Source organism: Aquila chrysaetos, chromosome 5, assembly GCF_900496995.4.
Source record: "Aquila chrysaetos chrysaetos chromosome 5, bAquChr1.4, whole genome shotgun sequence".
Taxonomy (NCBI): domain Eukaryota; kingdom Metazoa; phylum Chordata; class Aves; order Accipitriformes; family Accipitridae; genus Aquila; species Aquila chrysaetos.
In genome coordinates, this window is record NC_044008.1 from 68,659,746 (window position 1) to 68,687,364 (window position 27,619).

A 27,619-nucleotide genomic window follows, 5' to 3' on the forward strand; every position below is an offset into this window, starting at 1 on the left:
AGAGTTTGGGTCCCAGGAGCTGTATGTGAAGTCTCCTTATTCAGTCACTGGAATAGTGTAAAGTTCCTTCTCTATGTTGAACTCATAAAGGTAACAAATTAGACTATACATGGGATTTTTCATTGGCTTCTAAGATTATAAATATTCTAAAAAGGACCAGTGGGAGTTTTCTTACACCTGAGGATAACCAGACTTAGAAGAACAATGTGCTGCTAGTCAATGAAACTAAACATTACTGGTCTGTGATGCATTGTGGTGGACTCATTTGAAGCTGTCAACAGCAGGCAGAATTGATCACTTTGCATTTCATGTAAGACAAGCCATTTGTCTTGAACAACAAAAAACCTCTCTGCCACCAGCATATGACCTGATTATAATTCACGGTCCTGCTACATAGCACAGTCAGAGTCCACTTATAAGAGGCTAGTATGTTAACAGGTACAGTAAGAAATGGCTTAGTCTTACAGTCCAACAGATTGCTTGTTGCTATCTGATCTCTTACATTGCTATAATTATAACAATTAATTATAAGCAGAGACACCTCATGTTCATAACCTACTTGAAGCTTCTATTAAATAGCTTAACAAGCATCAGTAAAGGGTATTTTAACCAAGAGTGACCAGGTTCCCTCTGCAATTTATCTGCAGGTCCTGAATGCACCAAATGACAAAGCTGCCCACCTGTCAGAGCCAGAGAGGGGGTAGATATCGGTACCATCCCAAAAGTCTGTGCAGGCCTCAAGGATGATGTCAGCTGTCCCATGAGAAAACATCTGCTCAGTGCCTGAAGTGTAGGAGAACAACGAGTCAGCATCACACAAACAGGCTCCCAGGAAAGGGATATCATACCAACCGCTCCCTTATTTGTTAAAAGCGAGTGTTCCTGCAAACTGCCTTGACGCACTCCAGATATCCCCTTTCCTCTATTGAAAGTCTTCAGTCTCCGTCAAGAAATTATTCAAGACTGGATGATATATATTCAGCTGCTATTTATCTAACTGTGAGTAGAAACAAGGCTGTGATAAAATGTGAGCCACATAGTCAGCTCCTATTCTCCCCTTACACTGTGTGACAATCCTGTTCCTACAAAAGGTGGGATAATATCTTGCTCCTGTATCCAACAGAGCAGAAGAAAAGATATTCCTGTGTTCCTCTTCTCAAGAGAGCACAAGCACCAGTGATGAGCCTGCGGGGATCAAAGTCTGCCTACACTGGAAAGTGCGTTCGATTTTAGGCCAGCCATGCATCTAAAGGGTAAGAGCTATTCTTGAATACCTTCCATTCAAGTAGAAGATAATTTAACAGTGTGACCCATTAGATAACAGCCTGTCTCACAAAGGGTCCTGAAAATGTGTTAAATCAGGATGGGTCAAAAGTTCAGCATAACAGACTCTAAAAAAGTAACTCATGTTGTGATCAGGGAAGGACTGAAAATCAATGGACGCCACAGCTTGTCCTGTTTTTTTTCTTCCACTACTTTATTCTTTAATACAGACTTAAAATATTTTATTCCCTCTTGTAGACAGAGGTGTTAAAAAGCGTTTCTCAAAGGTGCGTGATATCAGTTGTCTGATGCAGCTCCCAGGCACAGGACACAAGTTAAAAGATGCAAGGCTGCCTCCCCCTCCACACTTCCTGCCCCCTTTCATTTGCACTGATACATTAACATTGCATGCACGTAGACTTCTCTGTCTAGGTTCCCTCCTCCAGCTGCTCTGTGACTTTGCCCCCAACAGCTTCAAAGCTGATCTAATGAAAAAAACATCACTGCCAAGAAAAATGAGCCCAAAGGCTTCTTGCCGGCATTGTTGCTGACTGCAAATGCTCATACTAGCTGGTGAAATCAAGAGCCAAGAATATCCACTTGCACAAACCAGGCAGGGACCTTCAGGAACACCGGAGGATTTTCCAAAACATAGCAGCTCTCTGCTTTCTGCTATAAATAGTCATCACACGCCAAGTTTATCAGCATAACAAACCTCCAAGACGAATAGGAGCTCTGTGTGAAAGGAGCCTGTCTCAGGGACACAAAGAAGTACTTGTGCAGAGCTCTGGTTAATTTTATTGTATAAACACCCAATCCTTCCCACCTTGCTCCTACGGTCAGATAGGCCTTGCTAGGAAAGAGGGAACAAGAAATGTTTATTGATTCATGCAAAACCTATGCCCTGGACACAGACCAAGAGCTTGCAGATGACCACACGCACAGACATACCTACGTTCATGCCTGACAGCAATAGCAATCCATTTCCCATTCAGTATTGTCAGCATTCCACACAACAGTCCTTCTAAGCGGTAAATGACAGTGACAGCACACACTCTAAAGTGGAAGGAGTTCATTCAGCTGTCATTGCCAGTAAAGTAAGTTCAGCCTCTTCCCTTCCTAAATCATGAACATGAAGGCCAGGATTTCTCTGGCACAAGGCAGAAAACTAATGAATAGGACAGGGAGTAAGACTAGCCATTCATGACTGCTGGGACTTGTTAGGAAGAACCAAGCTGCTACAGCTGAGCCAGTGAGACAGAGCAAAAGGAATCGAAGAGTGTAGCTATAACAAAGGAAGACAGAGACAGTATCAAGCCATTTTACTCCACTGAAGATGCCAGTAAGCCCTTCATTTCCATGTGGTTACTATGGATTTGGGATGAACACTGCCAGATGGTGAGACACATATTTCAATGGAATAGCAAGGGAACATACAGATAAACTACGTCCTATTTCTGCTACAGCTGTAGAATTATGTATCTCCCTTTGACTTCAGCATGTCATGGGAGTGGGTGGATTCAAAGATTTATTCACAAATAATGTATCAATAGAGGTTAGTTATGATCATCTGATCTGACACTGCTGCATAACTGAGCCAATTTATCCCCATTAACCCAATATTACCTGCATAATCCATTATTTCTGGTTGTACACATTTTAGAAAGTTTCAAGGGACAAGACTATCACGTGAGAGGTGTTCCAATGGTTAACTAAACCCACTGGCAAAATTCCTCTTAGAATTTACTCTAGACAGCATAATCCAGGTCACACACATATTTGTCTGAGCTCCAGCCTCTAAACTAAACCGTTTAAAAATGAGGATAAGGAGTTGAAATGAGGCAACATTAAAGGTTTTTCCCTACACTAAGAATCTCAGCATCAGAAAAATTCTTGCTCACAAAGGCAAGATAGCAGCAATCAGGACAAACGAAAAAGCTCCTCCCCAGACTAAGATACAAATCTAAGAAGAATTGGGCAAGAGAAGACCATTTACCTGGTAAATCTCTGGCCAGCATAATAATCATATTTCAGATTCAATATTGAACATATGTCAACTCCAGAGCGCCAAGTTCAGTCAATTTATTACGAAGAGACTAAGAGCTCTGTCAGGCAAGCTGTTAAATCTTGCTCAGGTGCTTTAAGACCTCATGGTGCCCAGCTGTACGTCCTTTCCATCCTAGCCCACTCCTATTAGAACAGGAAGGAGTAGAAGGAGTGGGAAATTCAGCATGGCTTCAGGTGTTGTATTCATGGTCACCATGAGTTTGCAGGGGATTTCTGTGATTTCTTATTAGTATGCAATATAGAAATAGAGTATGCAATATAATACACTAGACAGCTCATGAAGATAATGATTTATAATTTGGGTTATCAGAAGGATTAACATCACTAGCTAAAACCCTGAGTAATATTCAACCCTGTGCACTATCAGTTTCACTACCATAATGAAGTCTATTCAAAACCCACTAGAACTCCCAACTTGCTCTGCACTGCCATTTGGTCCCAGAAAACAGGTTTACTATGTGCTATCTAAGATAATTTTAAAAAATTATTTATGGAGTGAGCCAGAGCTGGGAAGAATTCCTCCCCTCAGTATGCCATAGCACTGATCACTAAGGTTTGTTGAGCTTATCTGTACCGGCCATAGGCAGAGCAAGGCTATCACCCCACAGGGACTCCAGACTGTCCCAGTCTGACATTTTCTACGCTCTGCGGAAAAGGTCTTCCCATACCAAGTGGATGGCCAAAGAAAGGGGCAGCCTTACTGGTAGTGGTGTCCTTCACGAAAAGGTTAATCATGTGGCTCAGGGGTGGTCTCCTCTTGGTGATTGATGAAAGCTTCCCCAGGATTGTTTCTTTAACCATCTCATCACTTGGCAAGCGGTACAAGGCCAAATAGTTTTCCTGCTTGAAAAGATCTTTAGCACCTGGTGTGAAACCTGAAACACGAACACAAGGAGGAGAAAAATGAGGCTCTAACCAAAGCAAAAGAAAGGTCCTCTCTCCTGCTTCTGTGCCATCCACTTTGCCTGCACTCATTCTGACATATCCCCAGCAATAGGTAGGTGAGCTGTGCATCTACACCAAGATGGCTCAAGATCTATGATGAAAAACATTCAGAAAGACTAGATGTTATTAGTAATTACAGCTTTCATGCTTCTGGTTCGCTGAAGACAGGAACTGTGACACTGAAGATCAGGCACAGAAGCGAGTTCAAGAGCTTCCAGATTTTAATCCTAGTGTTACCTCTAATCTCTTATCTCCCCTAGGCCTTGGTTTTCCCATCTATAAAATGAGCTGAGGTACCTCACATAATTTATACCCAAACTCCTGGTAAAGCATTACCGTAAAGACAGGGCAGCTATCTGTCCATTAGCAGGTATTCTTTGTCTCCTGATGAGATTGGCAGACTTGAACCAGAAGAATACCAAGCCAAGCCAGGGCTGGCTGGAAATATCCTTGATGACATTTGTTCCTTTGATAGTGTCTACAGTGTCAGAACTTGCCAAAAGCAATCTCTTTAATAGACTGTTTTGGCAACCAAACAATAACAGTCAGCTCTGTAATGTCACCTTCTCAGCAACCAGGACTGGGGAAATATTTTTCTTGTGCTCTCTAAGGATTAAGTGTCTATTGACAGCCCTGATTTCTCTGTGTCTGCTCATCCAATTTCTCCTTACCTATTAGTCTGGCAAGCTCACAGAGGCCCCAGGGCACATGGACAGGCAGCACAGCATTGTGAGTTTCCTGGAGGGCAATGTTGCAGAGGTGGTCAGAGAAGCGGCACAGACGCTCTGTCACACTCGCATTGCAGAGATTGAGCAGCACATTCAGGCCCAGAGGCTTGAGAGAATTCAAGTGCATATGCCAGTTGGAGTCATCAAACTGGATGCAGGAGGGGTTCTGCTGGTCTTGGGACAGGCTAAGCATCTCAAGGTGGTAGTCACACACAAAGTCTTCAGCCTCACAAGCCAACACCTCACTGTCACCAACAACCTGGTCCAACAGACAGGAAAATTCTAGTTGGTTACAATGAATATAGCTTGAGCCTAGAATCCCGCAGGGAATTCCCAATTAAATTCCCCAAAGGGAAGACTCTATGAGTTTAAGTCTGTCTTATAGCTCCACAAAAGACTACTTGTGTGCCCCTTCACTATGCCTTACCTGAGTATGTTCCTCCTCTCCACCCTCTGTGTCCTTGCTAAAACTCACATTGGACCCAGAAGGATGCTTGCTTCTGCTGTTTGGCTTTCGGTGGGCATGGGCATCAGGAGCCTTTGGAGGGTCACTAGACCAGTTGTTTCTCTCTTGCTCGTTGGTCATGTGGATTGTGTCTGCCAGGGGGCCAGAGAGCAAAGCATCTCTTTCATGGGGCTGCAAGAGACCAACAAAATGAACAGTGGTGATTCAGTGGTTGAACATGAGCCACTACTGACTCACCTGCTGCTTTCGGACTCCTGTAGAAGAGGATTTCATCCTCGCTGCTTCTTCATCTTTTAAGCAAAGAATTATGGCACAGGACTTCTCTACAGCCAAAGGGCCCCCCTCTATAATACCATGTTGTACATGTCAGTCAAACTATGATTAGAGTCAACATACTACATTATGGATTACATATCACTCACCTCATCTTCCATCTCAGGGTGGCAGAAGGACCGTGTAGAGAGCTCATCAGTCAGATCTTCATGGCTATCATGAGGTGGTTCCACCTTCCCACTGAAGAACAGAACAGTCTCTGGGCTGGGGTTTGGCCAGGAAAGAATCCCCTGCTTGTCTACACAGCAGAGCACCTAGAACATCCCACAACACACCCAAGAAAGCAAAATCTGAGTGAAAACATGTCTCAGTGTTCATGCATAGTTGTAAATATCACAAGTTTAATAAACACATGGGAGGATAGACAAGTGTCTCCTTTGCCAACCTTCTGTCTTAAGAAACTGCAACTGATAACCCTTCAAGAAATCGGAGAATTCCTTGCTCTAGCAGGATTGATGGGTTGTTTTAACACCATTTTTATCTCAGGATATTGCAAAACTAGGCATGAAGACCACGGGAAGGAAGCAACTACTCAACCTGTTTCACCAGCTAGTACCTTATCAGGACCCGAACCAGCTGGCTCTTGAACAGGAGTCAAGAGGGTTATGGGACCAGAACCAGAGCTGGAAAATACAGACATCCTGTTAGATGCCACAGAGTACGCCTAACCATTGTTTTAGTTTGTAAATGTCCTGCTTGGACAAGACAGAACAGTTATAAACTCTTCTACAAAGACAGGTGCCTGAAGGGTTTCTAATTCCAGCACAGTGAACTGATTGCCAACAGTCTATGCTCAGGGAAGGACGACATAAACAATGCAAATGAAGCATCCACACAGGGCTCCTCCTTCTGACAACCCAGCAATACTCACAGTGACAGATCCCAGACTATGCAGCAAGCTGGAAGTGAAGCTCAGAGTTGGGGATTTGCCTTTTAAAACACAGAGGAAGTGGCTCCAGATACAGCGTATCATTTCCTGCCAAGGGAAGCAGAGGACATCAGCCAATTAAAGACTCACTCAGTGAAAGATGAGGGGACAGAAGGAAAAAAGGGGAGTATGACATTACCTGCTTTCAGGTTCAACACAGTGATACACTTTAAGATAAACAGTGGTCTTCGTGGGAACCTGTTAACTGATACAGCGCTGATTTTCTCAATGGAAAGGCAATTATTCCCCCTTCCAGAGGATGCTAACAGACAGTCTGATTGTTGAATTGAGAATTCACGGAAACTACCTTTGTCTACCCAAAAACACAGGAAGGGTTTCTGAAGTGATTTCATTTGGGGTGAATCAGTTGTTACCTCTTAGTATTTTTTCCTAAAGTAACTCTCATCCCCTTAGATTATAGAGTTTGAGACCTTAAGCTTATCATCACCATGCTGCAAATTGGGTAAATGGAGTCACTGTGGTGAGGTGATTTGCCCAAGGTTACTTACTGAGGCAGTGCCAATGTTGGAAATAAAGCCAAGGTGCCCTAACTACTCCATCATTACAAATGAATTGTAATCAACATGGTAATGAACTGAAAGAAGGGGATATTTTGCACAATTAAAATGTAAAGTTGGCACCCTTCATCTTCCACATGAAAACGTTTCAGAGTGAGTCTGGATGGCAGCAATCAATCCAAGCACCAGACCTGTATGTTTTTGGCTGTGCACTCCTAAAGCCAGCAAAACCAGGTTTGCATTACATTGTTGTTTTACTGCTTTTTAGCTGTCGTTCCAGAATGCTGTCACTGCAGAGCACTTCCCCCAAAGCTCCTTAAATCAAGTTTCTTAGATCCTAAGGGTTAGTACAGCCATAAGCTCAAATGCAAAACAATCATGAGCTATCACCAGGAAGAAAAAAGCTCTTATTTAAACCAGTTTCTCATAAGCAAAAATGTTACATAGGTACAAAAGGAAAGAAACAGATCTTTTCAATGAGGAAGGTCAGGTCAAATCACTCCCACACCTGAAAAACATTTCAGCTAAATGATGAACTGGCACAGAAAGGCAACAAAATATTCAGCAAAGGAAGCGTGTGTGTGTGTGCATCCATGTGCACTCCTCTGTGTGGTTGGGAGCAAGGAAATACGAATTGATTCTTATAATATCTAGGGATTTTTAATCACTCCTAGAGTTCATCTGCCTCCTTATGGAAAGGGGAATCTTAATGCCAGATTAGACAGAAAAGTGTCTTTCCTCTACCCACCTGTTTAATCTGGATGATGCAATTTATAGAGTGGCCAGATGCAGTTCGCCCCCAGAAAAAGGTCTTCTGAATGTTTATTTGCCCCAGCTTTGGAAGCACTAGTAATGTGCTTAAGCTTGTTAAGGAGCCTATGAAACAGGATCAGACTTTTTAAAAGCCTGAACTTCCCATGGTCCCCTCTTCACATTTGGTCTTGGTGCTGACTGCCATCCCCTCTGTTCTTTAGTTTTGGCTTGAAGAAGGAGGTTTTTCTCGTACAAGCAAAATACTTCCCTTCTTTCTGACACACACCATAAAAAATTTATTTTACTCCTGGAACAGGGGAACTTGAAAGAGGTACTTTCTTCAGGACATAAAAAGTTGATTTCAAACCATTTGCAATATTCAGAAAAGCACAACCTTACTCAGTATCAAGGTCACCTCAATCTCTGGTCAGCAGAGCAGGATCTACATGGGAAGGTGTGGGGGAAAGACATGCAACCTGCATGCATAGCAAATTAAAGCAGCAAATGGGTGACAATGGACAACTGACACAAGTAAAAAGGGTCTAGGAACAAGCAGGAGATCAGAGAGGAAGGGAAAGAGTATCATGAAGTTCTGCGGTGAAGATGGAAGAAAACAATGTATAATAATAGTACCTGAGAAGATACCATCTCTGTGTAGCTGCTGAGAGTGTCCTCTGAAAACTTAGCAAGCTGCAGCAAGAGAAGAGACCAGTTACTATAATCGTGTTCAGAAATGTGCCATGAGGAACATCCTTCCCTAAATACTGTGCCTTCAGAGAGAAGAAAGCGGGACTCCTGCTCTGTGGGAATCACTATACCAAGGCAGACCAATAATTCATCAAAGCAGTTAAGTCTTTAATGGACTATGTCTTTATTTGCTTGTGAAGCACAGTCAAAGTGCTTGGTGCTGTACATCACAGAAGAGCACACAGTCATTACCTAAATGTCTACAGAGAAAATAATAGCAATTAGACCCAGAGGAGGCTCTTTCTGGATGGTTATTTTTAGACAGAAAGAACCAGGATTGACTGATCTGTTTTTAAGCTATATGGGTCAGTTAAAAGAAGGGAGCTAGAAGAGTGGTTGTAAAACCAGGTGCCTGGAACACAATGGACACAGAGGAATGAGGTGATATGAATGGGATGTGGAAGGAAATGAAAAGAAATTATAGCAGAGCACTACCATGGGGCTCTTGGAATTACACCGAGAAATTTACTAACTCAAAATTTGTGCATCCAGCACAAAGGAATTCCACAGTAGATGTGATTTTGAAAAACAGTTTAAGTATATTCATAAGCATAAGTGAACACAGCGATTCCATTTGTATGCAAGTAAAACGACATCCCAAATAATAATGCATATATCTGGCACTTTAAAAAGGATCAGTTTAACAAAGCTGAAAAAAGCGAAGACAAGTTTGTCAGAAGTAAAGTGAGAACTATAAAGAATAATTAGGAACTGTTTAACAATATTTTATTAAAATTTTAAAAAGCAACAATCCCATAGTAAAAATAAAAAAGTCCAGTTTTGAGTGGAAGTGAAAATAGAAGTAAAAATTAACATAAAAATAATAAAAAGTATACCAGTAGGTAATTAAAATCAGTCCACTGCTTGTTTAAGATAGTGAAATTGCAAATGATATTGCAGGCAAGGCAGATGTGTTAAATAAATATTGCTATTCCTTATTCAGTGATATAATCATACTGTATGATAACTATGAAATATTTTCCGTTCTAACACTAGCTTCTGAAAGTAAATATGTTTAAATTAGCAAGTCTGGACAACTTTCTGACTATTACTGCTGATTTTGCACAAGGCTTGAAGCATGGACTAAGTCCCAGTGCAATGGAAGAAAGCTAATGTGGTGCCAATGCCTAAAAAGGGTAAGGAGAACAAACCAAGTTACCACAGGACCCCAGGCAGACTTTGATTTCAGGCAGAATAAGAGAGGAGCTAATATGAGACTCAATTAAAAGAAAAGAAATGGAATAATACAACCAGTGCCAAACACAAGTATATGAGTAATCAGTCTCATCAAACTATTGTGATATCTTTTTTGACAAAATTACAAATTTGACTGATAAAAGTAATGCTTTTGACTTAGACCACTTGGTACTTTGACTTGATACAAAAAGTTTTACTGGTTTTCTAACAAATACTAGAGTAATACCATAGAAATAGGGCCCATATTAAATCTATTAGAAATAGACTATCTCCAAATGTAACAGAAACTGAGAAATTATTTACAATAGGATGTGTTACTAGCTCAAGCAGGGACAAATCTGGGTATTTTGTTAATAGCCTGAAAGAAAACTAAAAAAAAAACCATTACTGATAGAGACTGTAAACTATACAAAGTTTGGAGCAGGGTCCAATAATGAAGATAACAGACCACTGTTACAGAACAATATGGATTGCTTGGTAAATAAGCAAAAACATGCATACCAACAGGCGCAAAAGTAAGGTTGCATACCTAGGAGCAAAAATGAAGGTTGGACTTACAGGATGAGGACTCTGTCTTAGAAAGCAGTAACTCTGTAGATTATCAGCTGAACAAAGCCTGGCCATTTAAAGCAGTAGCTAAAAGATCTAAAATGATCCTTTGTTGCACTAACAAGGGAACATAGAGTAGAAAGTCCAAATTATTCTGAAATTTAGCACAAACACAAATGTTACTGGAATATTTTGTGGGTTTTAGAGATTCATAATTCTACAGTGATCCTGAAGCACTGGAGAAAGCTAAGAGGAAAGCCAAGAGAAAGATTAGAGGGTTGGAAAATATACTTATAGTGACTCAAGGTGCTTAAACTGTTTAATTAACCAGAGACGATAAAAGGGAATGTGAGTAGCTACAACAGACCAGAAATTTCATTGGTGTGCTCTTAAATCTAGGAGACAGAAGATGTAAATGTTCCAAGGGCTGGAAATCAGATACTACAAAAATCCCACTGACATAGAATGCCCATTTTTAGTAGTGAAGGTAAATAATTACTGAAATGACCTATCAAAGGCAGTAAAAACGTTTTCAAACCAACATCAAATTCCTTTCTAAAAGGAAAGCTGATGTAGTCTAACTGTAGTAATGCAACTTGAGGCAGGGGCTTGGGGGGCGGGGGGGACTGGTTTGTGTCCTGCAGTATGTCTGACTAACCAGTCACAAGGGTCACCTATGGCCTTGAAAAACTGGGAATCAAACAGCTTGAACACGATGGGAGGGGGCAGAAGGTGGAGAAGAGTGTCACACAGGCCAAGTGATTGGAGAGGAAGAGGGTCTTACCTGCTACACTTTTAACAGAGTAGAGGGAAGGAAGGAGTGAAATAGAGAGGCCAAGAAAAGACTGCCCTAGTCAAGGGGGAGAATGACCAAGGCACATCACAACGCTTGTTCTGCAGCAGCAAGGATGGAGGACCATGTTTGAGATGTCACAGAAAGAGCTGGCTGGACAGAGTGAGTTGCCTGGACAAGAAAAAGGAGAAGACAGGAAAGAACACAAGGAAGGCGCAAGTATGAGTGACAGGGCAAATGGATATGTTGAGAATGATGAAGCAGGGAAGCCAAGAAGCTCTGGCTTTTCCCAGCCAAATAGCAAGGTGTAAAGGGAAAGAGGAAGGTTCCAAAGACAGAAACCAAGCAGTGCTGAGAATGGGTGGGAAAAGTAAAGTGAAAAAAACACTCAAAAGAGATCGTAAAGGTGCAAACACCACTGAGGGAGGTAGCATGAGTCCTCCCTCCCAAGACACAAGCAGCTTAGTTATGTACAACCTATAGGGAAAAGAACAGAAAACACAGACCCGGGGCCACAGAGGCCAAGGAAGGACAAGAAGGAGAGAGAAACTCTGTCCAAGTACAGGCGTAACAGAAGTCAGCACAGAAGACAAACATAGCACAGTGCATCTCACCAACACTGCCACCAGGACAGAACAAGAGACACCCATCAGCGCATCTAGTTCAGGATCACACACCCATCAAACTACCAAATTCCACTCCCCAAACCAGCACAACCACCAGAAATTCCTCTTACTCCCTGACCTACTGCCAAGGCCGTGCCTGCAAGCAAAGCCCCAGAGCCTCAGGAAAGGGCTGTTCAGCCCACACATTAAAACAGGGGATTGCAGAGGATCTCATGCACCCCATTCCTTCTCAGTGGCTAAACATTCCCTAGTTATAGTCACCACAGGGCATTTATCTCCACGTTGACCAATCTGACAGATTACATTTAGCTGATAGAAAGCACATGCCTTGAAGAGTTTTATGGAATCACTGGAGCTTCCTATCACCACAGGATATCTGTAGACAGGCTGAAAAAATTAAAACATCTGTTCAAAAAGAAGCCACACTGTGCCCCAGCGAGAGGGCATAGCTGGGACAATCAAAGATCCAAAGCTTTTACAATTATGTGGACACATCTGCTGAATTCATTGTGCTCACTTCACAGAGCCCTTCTCATCTCCTGCCCTTTTCTCTCCAGTGGAGAGATACCTACCAGTGAGGTGGATGAGGCCTTGCTCATCTGGGCCAAGACTCTGGCTTCTCCAAAGGCTGTAGCAAGAATCCACAGGACAGGAAAGAGCAATGGAAGGATGGGTAGGACACCATTCACCTGAAAAAAAATTGCCATCACCAGCAAGCACAGAGACAACAAGAAGTCAGACCTCTCACATGACATCTTGTCCACCACAGTGAAAGGATGGGTAAAAGGCAATGGCAGGAAGGAAGGAGACTACTTGCACTGGAAGCAGCGCAACACAAGGAGAAGCACAGGAGGGGAGACACACACACCCTTAGGGGTTTGTAATGAAGGAGAACATGAATAAATCACACCAACTCGCAGCTGGTTTTCCTGCTGAATTTGGCATAAACTCTTACAAGTTTAAAGGCAAAGGATACCATGTATCTCTCTCTCTCTATACACACACATGGCAAGTGAGAGAGAGCAAACAATGTAAAGGGCAGTCTGGGAGGAATGGCAAGGGTAGAGCTGTTGTCTTGCTCCACTGAGAGCTCCTGGTTCCAGCGTGCACAAGGGCCTGCATAGGATGCTGTCATAGGATGAAGCAAGTTGCTGAGGGAGGGAATCGGTCTCAGTGCTCTGGGGAGGAGGTGTAGCAGAGCTCAAAGCTCTCCTTTACCTGTAGCTGAAGAAGAGTGTACTGCCAAGAAGTAATTCCAGGAGCTTTGAAAATGAAGCGCACAGCATTGGTGATCAGGAAGCCAGCCTGCAATTCAAAGAGAGATGACACTATCAGCTAACTACTAGTACTTGTAGGGAAAGAGTTTTCACTGCCTTGTAATATTCTCAGCCCTGGGAAAGTCTGGAAGATATACTTGGTCTGCTGCTGCAGTTCCTCCCTCCATTCTCATGGTTAGATGGCTCAGCATCTTTGCTTCTCTGAACTACCCAAGGTACACACAGAGTCAGCTGCATGAGTTAGGGCCTGGCCACAATTTCCTGTTGATGGCTGCAAATTCTTCATGTTTATTGACAAAACATGGCTATATTCAACAACAAAGGCTTGAAATGAGACCTACCAGTACAATAGGGACAGCGTATTTCAGCATCACTGACTGTACAGTGAATCTCTCATTATCCAGGGCTGTCACAGGACGTGACAAAGCCATTTCCAGACACCACCTAAAAAAAGGAAAACAGCTTGAGATTTCAGCAACCAAGACCCTAACCCTGCACTTTCTTCAGATATAAACCTCCTGGTAGACCTGATTGGAACAGTGTTCACCCTATGCTATGAGGGGTGACCTTCAAAAAAGAAGCCAAGTTCTATAATAGCAGCATTGTACTTGCCATGGTAAATTTGCAGTGCTGTTGAGCAAACGCCCCAGGTCTCCTCACCAACTTAACAGGAAGGCTCCATTGCCCCAATGTGTACTGAAACTCCAACAAGGACATTCAGATATCTCTATCTCCAATTGACCAAAGGGTGTGATATGGCTGGTTACATCAAATGCATGAAATCTGTGACCTCCCCACATTGTTCAAATTTAGTTGAAAAGCAATGAGCTCAACAGTAATACTTAGCATATATGTGGTTTTATATATTAGCCTAACCTACCAGTTAAGGAGGACAATTGAAGACAGACAGTAAGAGACTTATAGCATTCCCAGGTAATAGAGAAGACACAGCACAGCATATTTGAAAATTCCTGTCCTGGACTGGTAAGTCTCATTTTTTGCTGACACAAGGCAGCAACAAGAACATAGACAAGCTGTGCAGGCATTGTGCACTGTATTGAACCCACCTGACATTATCAATTATTGGGGTCTTCAAGACACGGAAGAGACGATACAGCTGAGGGTTCTGAGGTCCCTTCTTCACTTCTCCCCGTGGGGAGGGTGGAGGTGAGAAAGGTGGAAACAGATCTCCTGGCTCCAGAACTATGTGCTCATCATCCTAGAAAAGAAGTCAGAGAGCCCCAAGGCTGCACAGTTGGGGCCTCAGTGGAATCCTGCTGCAAGGGACTGGAGGTTTAGTCCAGCACGACCCCTCCCACTGCAAGTGACACAATACATGTTTGTCACAGTTCCCTCTCTCATGTCTCAAAAATTCATGAGCTAAACTACTGCTTCAAACTTGATGCAAAATTAAATGTTTGTGTTCAAGCATATCTGGTTATTTCATGAAAATTGGCATTTGGAGTGAAAGTTATGATAAAAACCAACAAAGGTAAATTTCAAGCTTTAAACTTTTTCCAATCTTCTTCAAGCAGCAAAATCTTTGCATAGATCTTGTAATTGATTTGTTAATTTACTTCTACCCCAGATATTTTATATTATCTTCTTTTATTGTAAATCAGTAGTAAGGAGAAGGTCAAAGCAGACAAACTATTTCTCCACATAAAAACCAGGATAAAGTAGGGGTTTGTATGTCATATCATCCTACTGGACAGATTCACTCCGCTTATATTTAGCAGCACGTTACAATTTCCCCTTGACCTGGAAGAGATGGAAATATGGTGCTTTGGGATCACATCAGTGTCTTCTGTCCATTGGGTTTGGGAGTTCATAGAGAAGATGCAGTCTGTCTGACAAAGCACTGCCCTTGACTGAACTGGAATTTCAAGCTATTTTCAAGGTCAGAAGAAATCAAACACTCCAATAATCTGTACACTGGGAATTAGAGTATTAGCAAGAAAATCCTGGGAAATATATTGTTACAGGCTAGAGAAATAAGACAAGCAAGTTACCTTAATCCCTCTCAGAGAAGCAAATGACTCCTGGCCTGGCCTCAAAGCAATGACATCTCCTTCTACTAACAGGCTCACAGGCAGGTTGACAAGATGACCATCCCTGTAGGCCCAATGAAGGGACCAGGATGGGGCATAAGGCATATGAAGGTCAGGGTACATGGAGTCTGGCCATTTCACCTCTTTGCCAAGTGTATCTGAAAGCACAAAGCATGAAAGAATTAAGTGATAACAATTCTGGAGGGGCCAATCATACATTGATTTACCTCCTGTAGTGGCTATTGCCAGTGCTAAACTCAGTCCATTCCCATGATCTTTTATCATCTCTCTCTTTCTGCTTGATGGCTTTTCCCCTCTCTCTCCACCCACTATTAACAACTAAACATAATAACTTTATAACCTTAAACACATATTTGCACAATGGAAACGCTAAAGGCTGTCCTTAAAACTGCCGCACTGAAATGAACTGCCTCCTCAGGTTCAAAAGCCTCCATTGAGACGATGCTCACGCACAGCAATTTATTTCCTTCTGTTCTATGTTGTGGTACAACCCCACGTATTCTTCTCTCATCATCTGCTGCAAGGCAGATATTTTTGTAAGATACTGAGGATTCAAATTACTCCAAAGCACAGACATAACAGACGCCTACCTGATAACACACAGATTGGAAGCATGGCCACATGACAGCTCAAAATAACTATTTTACAGGACAGGCATGAGTACAACACAATTCTCACAGCCTGTTTCTGTGTAACATAGGGGAAGGCTAGTAAGCTCAATTAGTAACGTATGTGATCAGGCTTGGAGAAAAATCCAATGGGAGGAAAACACAAATGGAAATGAGAAACAGATGAATGAGACCTCACCATTTATCTTATCAATGATTGTCTGAAGTCTCCTCTCCACCTCTCTGCACTTCAGCCTCTCTTGACGCCCGATCATGAAGAGATCCAAGAGGAGAAGCAGGAAGAGTGCCAGTGCATTAACTATCTCAGCACCTTGGCTTTGCACAGCAAAACAGAAGAAAGCAGAAAGCAGATGAGGTTTCAGTAAATGAGCACAATACACTGCCAGCCACCCACAGAGATAAATGTACACATGCTCAGTTGTTTATTCCTACATCCCACAGATTTATGGCTAAAAAAGAAAAGCAGGGGAGCTATGATCACACTTCTTTAGAATAATGCCACCAGAGAAGTCTGAAAGGACCCGGTCAAGGCATGCTATGGTGCATGTGACAGCACAGTAACTTCTATAAGCCACTAACTTCTCCAGTTTCAAAATCCTTCCTAACTATGATAATGCCTTAGGATTTTTCAAGATCTAGAAATGCTGTAGGAAAAAAAATCTCAGTCTCTCCATAGGACACTCGACAGGTCTATTAGAAGTAGAATTAAGTTGGATGAAGTTTTGTGAAAGGGAATGATAGGGACAGAATTACCAGTGTGACTATGCTAATGTCTAGATGTCTAGAAAGAATGAGGGACAACACTGTTATGTCAGCCACACAGAGCATCAAGATGATATAAAACTACCACCTTGCTTCAGTTAACCAGCATAGGATGTTTTACTCACCTCCCCTGTGGCTGGCTCCCGTAGCAGCACAGCAGCAACAGCACTGCCAGAAGCATCAGAGATGCACCAGGCCAGTGGAAACAGGAGCAACGGTTACCATGGTACAGAAAACTGCTCCTCCACACCTCCTACAAAAGGAGAGCAGCAGACAGTCAGCATTCATGAAATACAGAGCCAGACGTTTGAAAAAGCAGAGTGAGAAAGGGTGAAGGCAGCAGTTGACACTTCAGGGTGAACACAACTTTGTAAAACCCCTGAACAGGATACAGAGCATCCAGATCAGTTATGCGAATGCTACAGCACTAACAGTTGCTCAGCTGGCAAGTCTGGGTGAACACTCTCTGCTTTACTCTTGCCTGGAAGAATGAAAAGGCTTCTGTGCCAGGCTGCTCCATTGTCACTAACCAAGCGAGGAACACTTTTAAGTACTGTGCATAAACACTAGCACTTTGTATTCAACACGCAGGCCAGACAAACATGGTGGACAAGGGCAGACGAGCTTCAGAGCTCTTTCTCTCCACCTGATATGGACCCCATAGGCACACTGCCATTAGTGGTTCTTGAAGCCCTTAGATCCTTCACAGGTGAAGCCAAGCTCCTGCAGAGGTCCAGCATCCAGGAGAGAAGTGCTGAGAGAAGTATACCCTTATGTAGTTTCCTTGCTTTGTTCCCAAGGACTTTAGCAGTTCTGCACCCAGACACTTTGCAGCAGCAGTCTGGGACAGAATTCAGCCAACTTTTGTTTAATCTTCAGCTTTACTTTGAGAAGGGGAGACTGTGTGCCCAACTGTGTGCTGTTTGGTGCCTCACCTTCCATGAAGTCACTTTTTTCCGTTCCTTCTGATGCCCCTCCAGCAGTGCTGACAACTGGTCTCTCAGGATTGTGAGGGCTTTCTTTGTGGTAAGGCCCAAACTTGAGGTCATCTCATCCTGAGGTGCCAGAAAAAAAGCCTGTTTAGTGCTTTCCTATTTTCTTTTTAGGCTTTTTTCTGGGTGGCTGACTGAGCACCCTACTGTGAATGCCCTGCACTCATCATCACCTGTCTGATTCTCCATTTTCCTGAAATCACCTTCCCTTCTGTGAACTTTAGACTGCTGGCTGGAATTAGAGCACCTAGATAATATCAGGTAAACAAACCAGTCCTGACTGTGCCAGATAAATACGTTATCAAAGCACAATACCAAGTCATTTCTGCGAAACAAGATTCTAATCAGCAGAGGCTGAGGACAGTACAAAGGGAGGCTGCTCAGCTCGGAGGTTTACACAGGCTTGAACTGGTATCAGCTTGTAGAGACAACAGAACACAGACAGTTATGGTAAAATTTTAATGATACAGGATGGATTTTGCTAACAGTAATAACAACCAAGTAGTAGAATATCTGCAATTCTAAACCAGAGTGGTCCAATTTCCACAACTGCTTGTCATGAATTTTTGGTTATGAATCCTGCCTCTGTGACTACTTTGATGCAGAAGCCCCCAGATTTAAGTGCTAGGCCATGGATCAGTTCAGGAGGAGACACGACTCCGGCATCAACTCCTCCTTTTACAAGAGAAAGCACTAGAGTCTTAAGTGCTGAACTGTACGGACATACAAGGGAGGCATTTAGACTTGAAGAAAGTACACAGAGTCAAGAGCAATGCTTCCTCACTGGGCAGCAAAGAGGTAGCATCCTGGAAGGATACAACCCAAGAGTGTGCCATCTGGAAAACACTGCTGTAAGATGCTGATAACAAGAAAGTGGAGTCAACGCTTGCATTTCTGGGGCAAGAACACAAGCACTTTCCTTTCTTTTAAATCACAGAGACTGCTGCGAGGTACTGTGAGTACCAGATCACTGAAAGTGAATCAACAACGAAAAGCTGGCAGGTGTCCATGAAAGGGCTACAGCAGATATCAGGGAACTGGTTAACAAAAGTTCTCATTTGCATTTCATGTTTTAATACAAACACCTTGAGGGTGTAAAGCGCATAGGATATCCTGCACATTAGAAATGTTCAGGTGTATCGTACTGTTTACAGAGTACAGAACTACTGAACACAAAGAAGGCAGGAAGCTTCCCCCTCTGGTCCCCACCAGTGCGACACACAGCCCAGCAAATACAGCTTGGGCAGGAGCTGCAGCTCTTCCTGCTATTGCAATCACCAGCTCTTCCCAGCCCTGCCAAATCCACCGTGGTCTCAAACTGCAGCAGCTCTGCTCTTCAGGAGCTGCATGCACACACCCAGCTCTGCAAGTGCAGCTCAGCTCTGATCGGCACTTTTCTTCCTGTTCCTTAACTGAGTGGTTTTGTGATGAACATTTACCGGAAACTAATCTCAGACTTCAGACTCATTTGCATTGATGGTCCAATGCAAAACTATAATGTAAGCATCAAGGAATAGCAGATAGATGCCTTTAAACTACCATCTACTGCACACACACTCCCCACCTATCAGGGACAATTTGAAATAGCAAATTCTGGCCAGGCAGTCTAGCAATGCTGCTTTAGCTGCACTTTTACAGAACTAAAAATAATCCTGCTGTAGTTTTCATTCTCTGTGTCAGTTTTAGGAATAGAGGAAGCAGTTCTGTGTTGTTCTTGGAAGCAGCCCAGGTAACATCAGCAGAGGACTAAACATAGGAGTCTCTCAGAGACTCCCAGAGGAGAAGATGGCAGGCAGCGTAGCTGGCAACAGACCTGCTGCTGCACCACAGGAGTGCTGCAAACAGGAGTGCCTGAGAGCAACGTGGAGCAAGTGACAATAAGGTTTCTCTCTCCCCGCTGACTGCTGGCTGAAGCATAGCAAAGCACCCACTCATCCTCTCCAACACAGAGAAAGCAGACAGATAAATAAAAGACACAGAATGAAAGCCAGCAATAATAAGAGGGGCTTTAACTGAAAAGCAAAGTCTGCTTAGACGCCGAGCTGGTTCCAATGGATACTTCAAGAGCTACAGAAGAAATGAGAGGAAAGCTGCACTTAATGCCAACATCTAGTACAGTCACACACTGCCTGGAAAGAGAAACTGCCACATCACAGCAGGCAGCAAGCAGAAAAAGGCAACAAATCCAGAGATAATCAAAAAGGTTCCTGAAATTGCACACCTGCTTCAGTCTTTACACAGGAGCTACCGTTTTGCCATAGTATCAGTCAAGGTAAGGGCAGCCACAAAGGAAGGTGGCTGCAGCAGGTGAGACAGGACAAGTGCAGAGTGTGACAGGGCTGGGGAAGAAGAATGGCAGTACGGGCAGGGATTGTTAAACACCCATCCTGACACTTAAAACATGGAGTATTCTGCAAAGCAGGCAGAGCCAGCCTGGTAAACAGTGTAATAATATGAGTGAGAGGCTGCCTGCGGTGACTCAGATAACCTACTGCCAGTGATCATCAAGAGAAAGTGCTTGGAACCAAGGAATCAAAGGCACAGGCAAGAAGAGCCACCCTGAGCTCCTGGCAAGGGGCAGCTCTAGGTTTTTGCAACAAGAGCTGCCCTGCTGAGTCATCAACTGCTAATGAGGCATTTTTCAAATGCCCTAAAGTAAACCTTTGTATATGGCAAACCTAGGTGCTCTTAAGCTGTCCCAGAGGGATCTTCCCAGCCTTTCATCAGCTGCAAGTGCTCTTCCTGCCACAAAACAGGAGGTGAGCACCCCAGGGTGAAGAAGCCATTCACAGGAGGTGTCAGTTCATTAGTAAAAAACTCAGCATTCACATCTTTGCTTTGGACAGTTGCACTCAAAGAGTAATCTGCTAATTTTCAGGTCAAAACAGAAACAGTTGAGATACCTTCCCACCCAGCTGCCTTAGCATAGGGTTTCCTCTGAAGAACAAAAAAAAAAAAAAAAACCAAAAAAAACCCCACAAAACAACAGACAGTAAATTCCAGGTTACAGTGAAAGCAAACCCCTGATGGGTGTCAGGAGGTATTTTAAAAGGCTATACTTTCCTTTTGCCCCTGTCTAAAGTGAAAAAGTCCTGAGAGAAAATGAGCAGTTGCTTCCTCCTTTGCCCGGAGAGGCTGGAGAGCACACGAGCCTCTAAGTGCATTTACAGCTCCCCTGGTGCTGACCCCTGCCCTGGCTATCACAGCTTTAGTCTGAGAGGCGTGACTCAAGCCAGGTAAACACAGGATGATTGCAACCCTCTGCCTTGCAGATGATACTGCAGCTCTCAAGAGTTGTAACCTGCAGGATGGCTGTTAAGGAAAAACACACGGTGCAGGAGATTTGTTTTGTGCATGTGATTTTATTTTCTAGAGGGGATGAATGTGCTGAAGTGTGGACTGGACAGGAAGATGAAAAGATGCGTGAATTTCTCCAATTTCAGTAAATATCCTACGTGTTAAATTACTGCTTAGCTTAGCTTGCCTGCAAACATTAGGGAAAGGGCAACTGAGCTAGATCTAGCGAATGGCCAGGTTTAGGAACTGGTTTGGCTCTTCAGGAAGGAGACAAGCAGCTCAGAGCTAGGAGATGGGGAGCCACAGAATCTGTAGACTTTTCTTTGCCTTCTCCTCTCAGTTGGCCCTCCATAGTTTGACAGGGGGAAATTAGTTGGCAATACCCATGATCCAGGACCTTGCTGAAATCTGTAACCTTGCCTGGCTCACAGCAAAAAAGGTTTCCTTTGCCTTTCTCATGAGTTGCAGGAGCTTCTTCAGACTGATAGATAGGAAAAGAATGGTTATCTTCTGATTTTTCCTCCCACAATGTGAAGTTGTTCCCGAGCATCACCACCTACTTATGTCTGCTTCCCGCAGCCCACCTTCATCCTCACACAAAAATCACCACTGGTTCCTGATCTCTCCTCCAAAATTCCCATCCTGTTCTTTTACACACAGAACCATTCAAGAATATCTTAAAATTTTATCACCTATTCTCACACTCTGCTATCTGATGGACAGAGGTCTTGCTCCTTCCTTCAAGACGAACAAACAAGCAGAGGTCAGAATGTGAGAAATGGACACAAAATATTAGTGTAATTAAGTCCTCTTATATTTTCATACAGCCATTACACATCCACAGCAGCAAATTTATTTGTTGTGCCAGTAAATGTTGATATAATATGTGGTGTTGTATCATATGTGCCAAACATTTTTTAAAGTAATACTGGAGCACAAATATATTCTTTGCTTTACAGATCAAAGTGGGTTGAATCATCCTCCATCCTCTGTGGATTCGGTCCTTTGCAGAATAAGGGCTTCTCACCAAGACTGCTGAACACTTGAATGTAACTGCCTTTACAAAGATTGTTTAAACAAATAAGGGAATAGAAAACAGAAGATTTACTAGAAGCTTCAATTTTCAGAGACTGCAGATCCAGCCCTCTGATTCAGAGTGGTATGGAAAACCCCTATGAGGCAGCTGTCAGATTGTTTCCCTCTTTCCAGGCTGCACACACTAGGCCCCTTTTTTAACACTTCTACTCAATTGTTTTTCAGATTTAAACATTTGGAGGCGGGAAACTGGACAGCAGAATGTTCTTCCTTTTTCTGAGAGCTATTTTGCATTCCTTAGCAGAAAAAGAAGGTAGTTTTTAATTTAACAATGACACTTTGCAGGCTATTAATCTAATTCAGGGATTACACCTCCTGAAATGTAAGCATTATTCACAGTTTCAAAAACACATGAGAAGGAGTAACTCCACCAAATATATTTGCATTTAGTATTGTAAGTCAGATTCTTGCTTAGGATAAGGCACAACATGACACATAGTGGGGTTTTTGGGGTATCATCAGAGAGGATGGCAGACATCATACACACAACAGTGCGCAATTTCTTGGGGCAACATTTCTTACAGCAGGCTAGTGCTAGAGAGGGATTTATTCTTGTTCTAAAGCAAATCATATGTCAGGATGCTACAGCTCTGTCCAACTGCAGCTGCTGAGCTAGTGCTCAGTCTGCCTGAAATGGCATATCCATGCTACAAAATGATACAGATGTAGCCAGCAAAGCCAATGTATAGGCCACTCTGGGCAAAAGTTTCCCTTTGCTACTTACATCCTTGGTCTGATTATAGTCTTTCTTAGTGCCCACCTGGTTCCTTTTCAAAAGAGGTCTGATCCCTGACTCCTAGCAAGAGTGCTTCTCTAGTGACTCAGGCTACATGAAGCCTCCACCCTGACACATTCCTATTCCACAGGATGAACTTTTGATTAAGACTCTGGACTAACTGTCAGGACAGCTGGATTCTGTTCCTTCTTCTGCCACAGATTCCTGCATTACAGCGTGAAAATCTGATGTTCCTCTGCACCTTAGTTTCTCATCTCTATAATGGGACTACCAACTCCCTACCAACCGTAGTCATTGTGAAGACTATAATGTTCACCAACCCACCTGAACACTACTGGACAGCACAGAAAAAAGAAATATATGTTGATACCTGCATGATGCAGCCAGCTCCATCAAGCAGATTATGGCTCTGTGGGGACCACTGCCTTTAAAACTGGACATGCCAGGAAAGGTATCAAAAGGCACAATGAACACAGCTATTCAACTTGGTTTAAATGCCACCTGACATGAGCTTGGCAGCCACAGCTTAACTGTTGGTGATCTCAGATCAAATGCAACAAGCAAAGTCTTCAGCACCACACTGCCCATATTAATGGACGGAGCAATAGTCAACAACTGTCTCCTTCCTCCATCTGCAGCAACAGGATGAAAGGCAGCCCAGACCTCCCCCTGCCCCTGGACAAAAGAGCCCCCACAGTTTGGTAACTGGGTGCTGGCAGCGGCTACAGTGCGGACACTGGCTTTGAGGGTCCCCGCAGCTCATCGCTAACAGGGCCTGCAGACTTACGCTGCAAAGAGACACAGCTGCAGGAGCACAGATCTCTGAGAGATCTGGCCAAAGCAACACGACTCAGCCATGTGAATCACCACTGCGTTTTTGTGTGAACAGGGTCCGTTTTAATCCAGACAATGACATTCACATTTTATGCCCTCCATAAAGCACAGAGTAAGGTGCCAACAGGCACGATCAACCTTTCTACATGGGTAATGCAAAGCCCAGCATTCTGCTTCTCCCTCAGCTAGTAGCAGCTCAACGGCAGAGAAAGAGGCGACTGCTCCCCAGGTAACAGCCCAGTTTTGAATCATACATTCCTCAGTCTGGTCCTGTTTGCAGCAGCAAATCCCCAACCATAGTTACCTGCCCCACCAGGCTGCTGGCAGGATGAGGCAGTGTTTATGCACTGCTCTGAAGCTCACCCGTACTACACAATTATCAAGGTTTAATTACTGTAATTTATCCAGTTACATTATTCCTCCAAGTTCAGAGAGCAGTTAGGGGTCTGTATTTATTCTGGTTTCAACACACAGCATACTGCTTTATGCCAATGCAGAGCTTACTCCAGAGGATGCTAATCCCCTCCCAGAGGCCAGCAACGCTCAGAAATCCATAGAACTTCAGTACATCTTTCATCCCCCCCATTAGCTTCCTTCCCATCCCCACTTCTTTAGCTGAAGACTTTGGGGACTAAAACTATGATACAGCCTAGGAGGTGCACTGCGAGACATGTTTCAAAGGGATAAGAAGGTTCAACAGCTACAGATCAAAGCCCATAGAAGAAACAAACAAATTTAAATCATGAGGCAAAGAGGCAGCAAAGCAGGAGTCAGCAGCTAAAATAATGTTTGGCCCTCCTGTTGGTTCTAGGGTTAAATGTACAGTTTAAACCAGAGCTTCTTTCCCCATCACCTCCAACACCAAGCCATTCCCTAGCTAAAATCATCATTCACTGCTTCATATCCAGCCATAAGCTCTTTCCCCAAAACCTCAAAGCTCTTCACGCACCATCACATCAGGCAGGATGCAGGCTGGGGAGGGAAACAGGGAAAGCCATTTTGAATTTAAATGTTAAGGGAAAGAAACTTACTTTGCGGCATTTGCCTTGGTGGGGGATCCAGAGATCGGCCTGCTTGAAGAGCATCTGGGCTAAATCCCTGCGCCACTTCCCCAGCAACTTGCACTGCTGCTGCCCTCCAAAAATGAGAGAGCAAAGAGGGAGAGAGAGAAAGACTGTGCAGAGCCCAGCGCTGCAGAGAATGAGACAGAAGCAGCAGAGTGAAGCACCAGTCTGCTGATTAATTCAGCCTGTTTCCAGTCACGCTGCGGATCCAGCAAGGAGGCGGTGGATGGGGGTGGGGGAGAGAAAGGGGAAAAAAAAAAAAAGGCAGAGAGAAAAGAAAGTTTGCCCAGGATAGCACCAGATGTCTGTAAGAATGGTTCATTCATCAGATGGAGCCGACACAGCCAGAATCCCTGGGTTCCCTGCCTGTAGAGATGCATATGCATGCACAGTAATGGTTGATGCTGACAGACAGGGGTCTGTGGAAAAGCAGATGGCAAATTAGACAGGACAAAGTGCTATAAAATATACTATGGGGAAGGAACACCTGAGCAGGCAAGGAAAAAGACTAGATTGAGACAGAGACACTCAGGAATACTAACTCCCCTACATAAATCTAGGATAGTCTTCCAGACAACTCCACAGCTTTGGATTCAAGCTCAATTTAAAAATATAAGCATTTGCTATTTAAACAAGTTGAGATGGTTACAGGTCCAGTCTGAAGTGTTCCCTCCCTCTTCTCTTGTTGATAGAGAAAGCAGCAAAAGCCCCTCTCAGCATCCAATATTCATACATCCTGAGCCACACAATCTAAACCAAAAGTTGCATGTAAAGTCTTCATGGCCATGCACCATGCCTGGGGCTCCCCATTTACTGACACCTGGGCAATGGCACAGAGAAGGCAAAGGATTAGCATAGACCGAGAAGGGCTGGGTAGAACAACAAGTAATGGGATAAAAAGGCCTTTGGAGGTGAAGGAATGAGGCTTCTCTCTCATTCTCATCTTTTACAGGAATGCTTCCTTCTCATTGTTGGAGGGAAGCACCTTTATAAGCAGGTTTTTATATAGGTCCTACTTCAGTGCTGTCCTAATTCTGACTGGGGCTTCCCAGTTCTGCAGAGCAATCGCTAAACCAATTAGTTTCATTCCATATAGAAAGGGGTGAAGAACTGGCCCAGCCAAGAACCATACAAAAACAGCAGCATAGATGAGAGATGCCTGTGGAAAAAGGATCAGTCTGTGAAAAAGCCCTTGGAAAAAGAGCTGAGGTTTTAGAGAACAGCAGGGAATAAAAACAGAGATACAGTTACTGGCAAGATGAAAAGAGGCAAAGGACTTGGGCTACTTTTCAGTCCAAACATAAGACTGCAGCTCTTGTTAGGCATCCTGGAACAAGATAGCTCAGGACCAACAGTCCTGTAGCTGGAGCAATGTGGAGTACAGCATAGGCTCCCTGAATACATTTCTGGGCTCTGGCCAGGAGGCACGGTGCTGTATCCAGGCTGCAGCAATTACACTGGGATAATACAGCTCAGTTGTTATTGGTAACTGTGGAATGGATGATGTCAATAATTTTTAATAGTTGTGTTGCTGCAAATACAGCCTACATCTAAAGTTAACTCAAACTCATGAGGCTCACACAGTCCTGTGGCAATCAGTGCTGCTGTCTGTCTTGGTATATGCTGAGTGGGTCTGGGAGCAGAGATTATGACACCTTTCGCAAGTATTAAATTCACTTCAGAAATACACAGAAAATTAAAAAGTCAGGAGAAAGGGAAAAGAACAAGATATCAGCACATTTAATTTAAGCATTGCTCCTAAAATACTCTCTGCCTTTCTCTGCAGTGTCTGGCTTCTGGAAAAAATTGGAAGGCATCCTACATTACACCTGACAAACTCTGATCCTCAGCCATTTCTGACAACGGAACTGTATTAGCTGACTGGAGCCAGAGGACAAGTCTCTCGTCTTCTGAGTGACAGACGTCTGTGCTGCAGTGGTGCTCTGAGCACGTCCTCTGTTCCAGGAGCGCTAACTCTTCATCACACACATATATTAGAGCAAAGAGATTGCTTTCAGCTAGATTTGGGACTGATGTTTTCACTTGGGTTCATTTTATTTTTAGCATTTTAAAATAAACCTAGCATATCAAATTTACTACTGAGGTTACATAGCAGGTTAATTTGTTCTCTTATCAGCATATATGTGTCCAAGTGCTCCACTTTGGAAAAGAAGATGGATTCTACCTTAAAGGGGGTGAAACAAGGATCTGCAGTATTGAAAAAAAAATAGGAGAAAACTCCTTAACACCAAATAATATACTGTTAACAAGAATAAAACCATGGTCTTTGCTCAGAATCCAAAGTAAGTTGCAAAATGCAGCTGTATATATAATTTTTTTTTTGTTCCTATTGAAAAGAGCGTGATGATCTCTTGCCTTCAATTTTAACCCCCATTCAGAAAGGAGGGAGAAAAAACTTCAATAAGTCAGGAGAGGAGACTAGGACTTCAGAACACCATGATTCCCCCTGTAATCTCCTTATGCAGGACCCTTTTCTAATAGGCCTTTTAAAGGTCTATTACAATACTGTCCACGCTGCTGCCTGTCCAGCGATTTGATATGCTCTTCCTGTGTTGTACAATGAAGAATATCATATGAGAAAGAGAGAGATGAACCAAAGATAGCGACCTACAGTGAAAGTGTCCCCGCTGTGCTCTGCCATGGCTGGAGAAATGCCAGTGTTGGCGCTTTCAGATGCTACACAGAACACACCCCTGTACAGAATGGTAATTGCATCATCTCTTAAAATGATCAATACCAGCCCATGATGTCATTAACAAGACAATAAATAGATAATTATCCTCTTTGGAATGTTACCTCCATAGTAATACAGCAATTTGATATAAAACAACATAGATCAAACACGTCCTCCCAGCATACCAGCACCAAGAGGTTCAGGCATGAGTAAGCCCAGGCCTTCCTGGTCCAGCACACTACAGATGAGAAAA

At 43.4% G+C, this 27,619-nt stretch overlaps 1 protein-coding gene and 1 long non-coding RNA gene across 5 annotated transcripts in view; one reads left to right on the plus strand and one right to left on the minus strand.

Annotated features, from left to right (window-relative positions):
* On the plus strand, positions 1–26,774 carry LOC115341018. The gene is made up of 6 exons (XR_005932365.1): positions 1–90; positions 648–999; positions 1,132–1,253; positions 17,760–17,906; positions 21,902–23,836; positions 26,458–26,774. It is a non-coding gene; the product is annotated as an uncharacterized LOC115341018 (long non-coding RNA).
* TMEM94 (transmembrane protein 94) overlaps positions 1–27,619 on the minus strand; it is a 52,239-nt gene that overhangs the window by 14,343 nt on the left and 10,277 nt on the right. For 2 of the 4 annotated variants that reach the window (XM_030013030.2, XM_030013031.2), the window contains 15 exons: positions 17,589–17,708; positions 16,779–16,906; positions 16,070–16,206; positions 15,203–15,399; positions 14,258–14,409; positions 13,532–13,634; positions 13,132–13,218; positions 12,486–12,602; positions 8,635–8,691; positions 6,674–6,778; positions 5,892–6,056; positions 5,431–5,640; positions 4,947–5,262; positions 4,032–4,205; positions 681–783 (listed from right to left, as the gene is read on the minus strand). In XM_030013030.2, the coding sequence (XP_029868890.1) occupies positions 681–783; positions 4,032–4,205; positions 4,947–5,262; positions 5,431–5,640; positions 5,892–6,056; positions 6,674–6,778; positions 8,635–8,691; positions 12,486–12,602; positions 13,132–13,218; positions 13,532–13,634; positions 14,258–14,409; positions 15,203–15,399; positions 16,070–16,206; positions 16,779–16,906; positions 17,589–17,708 (2,171 nt within the window). Of the gene's footprint in view, positions 1–680; positions 784–4,031; positions 4,206–4,946; positions 5,263–5,430; positions 5,641–5,891; positions 6,057–6,673; positions 6,779–8,634; positions 8,692–12,485; positions 12,603–13,131; positions 13,219–13,531; positions 13,635–14,257; positions 14,410–15,202; positions 15,400–16,069; positions 16,207–16,778; positions 16,907–17,588; positions 17,709–24,638; positions 24,794–27,619 lie in introns of those variants that run through there. The other 2 variants (XM_030013033.2, XM_030013032.2) reach the window with 2 other exon arrangements.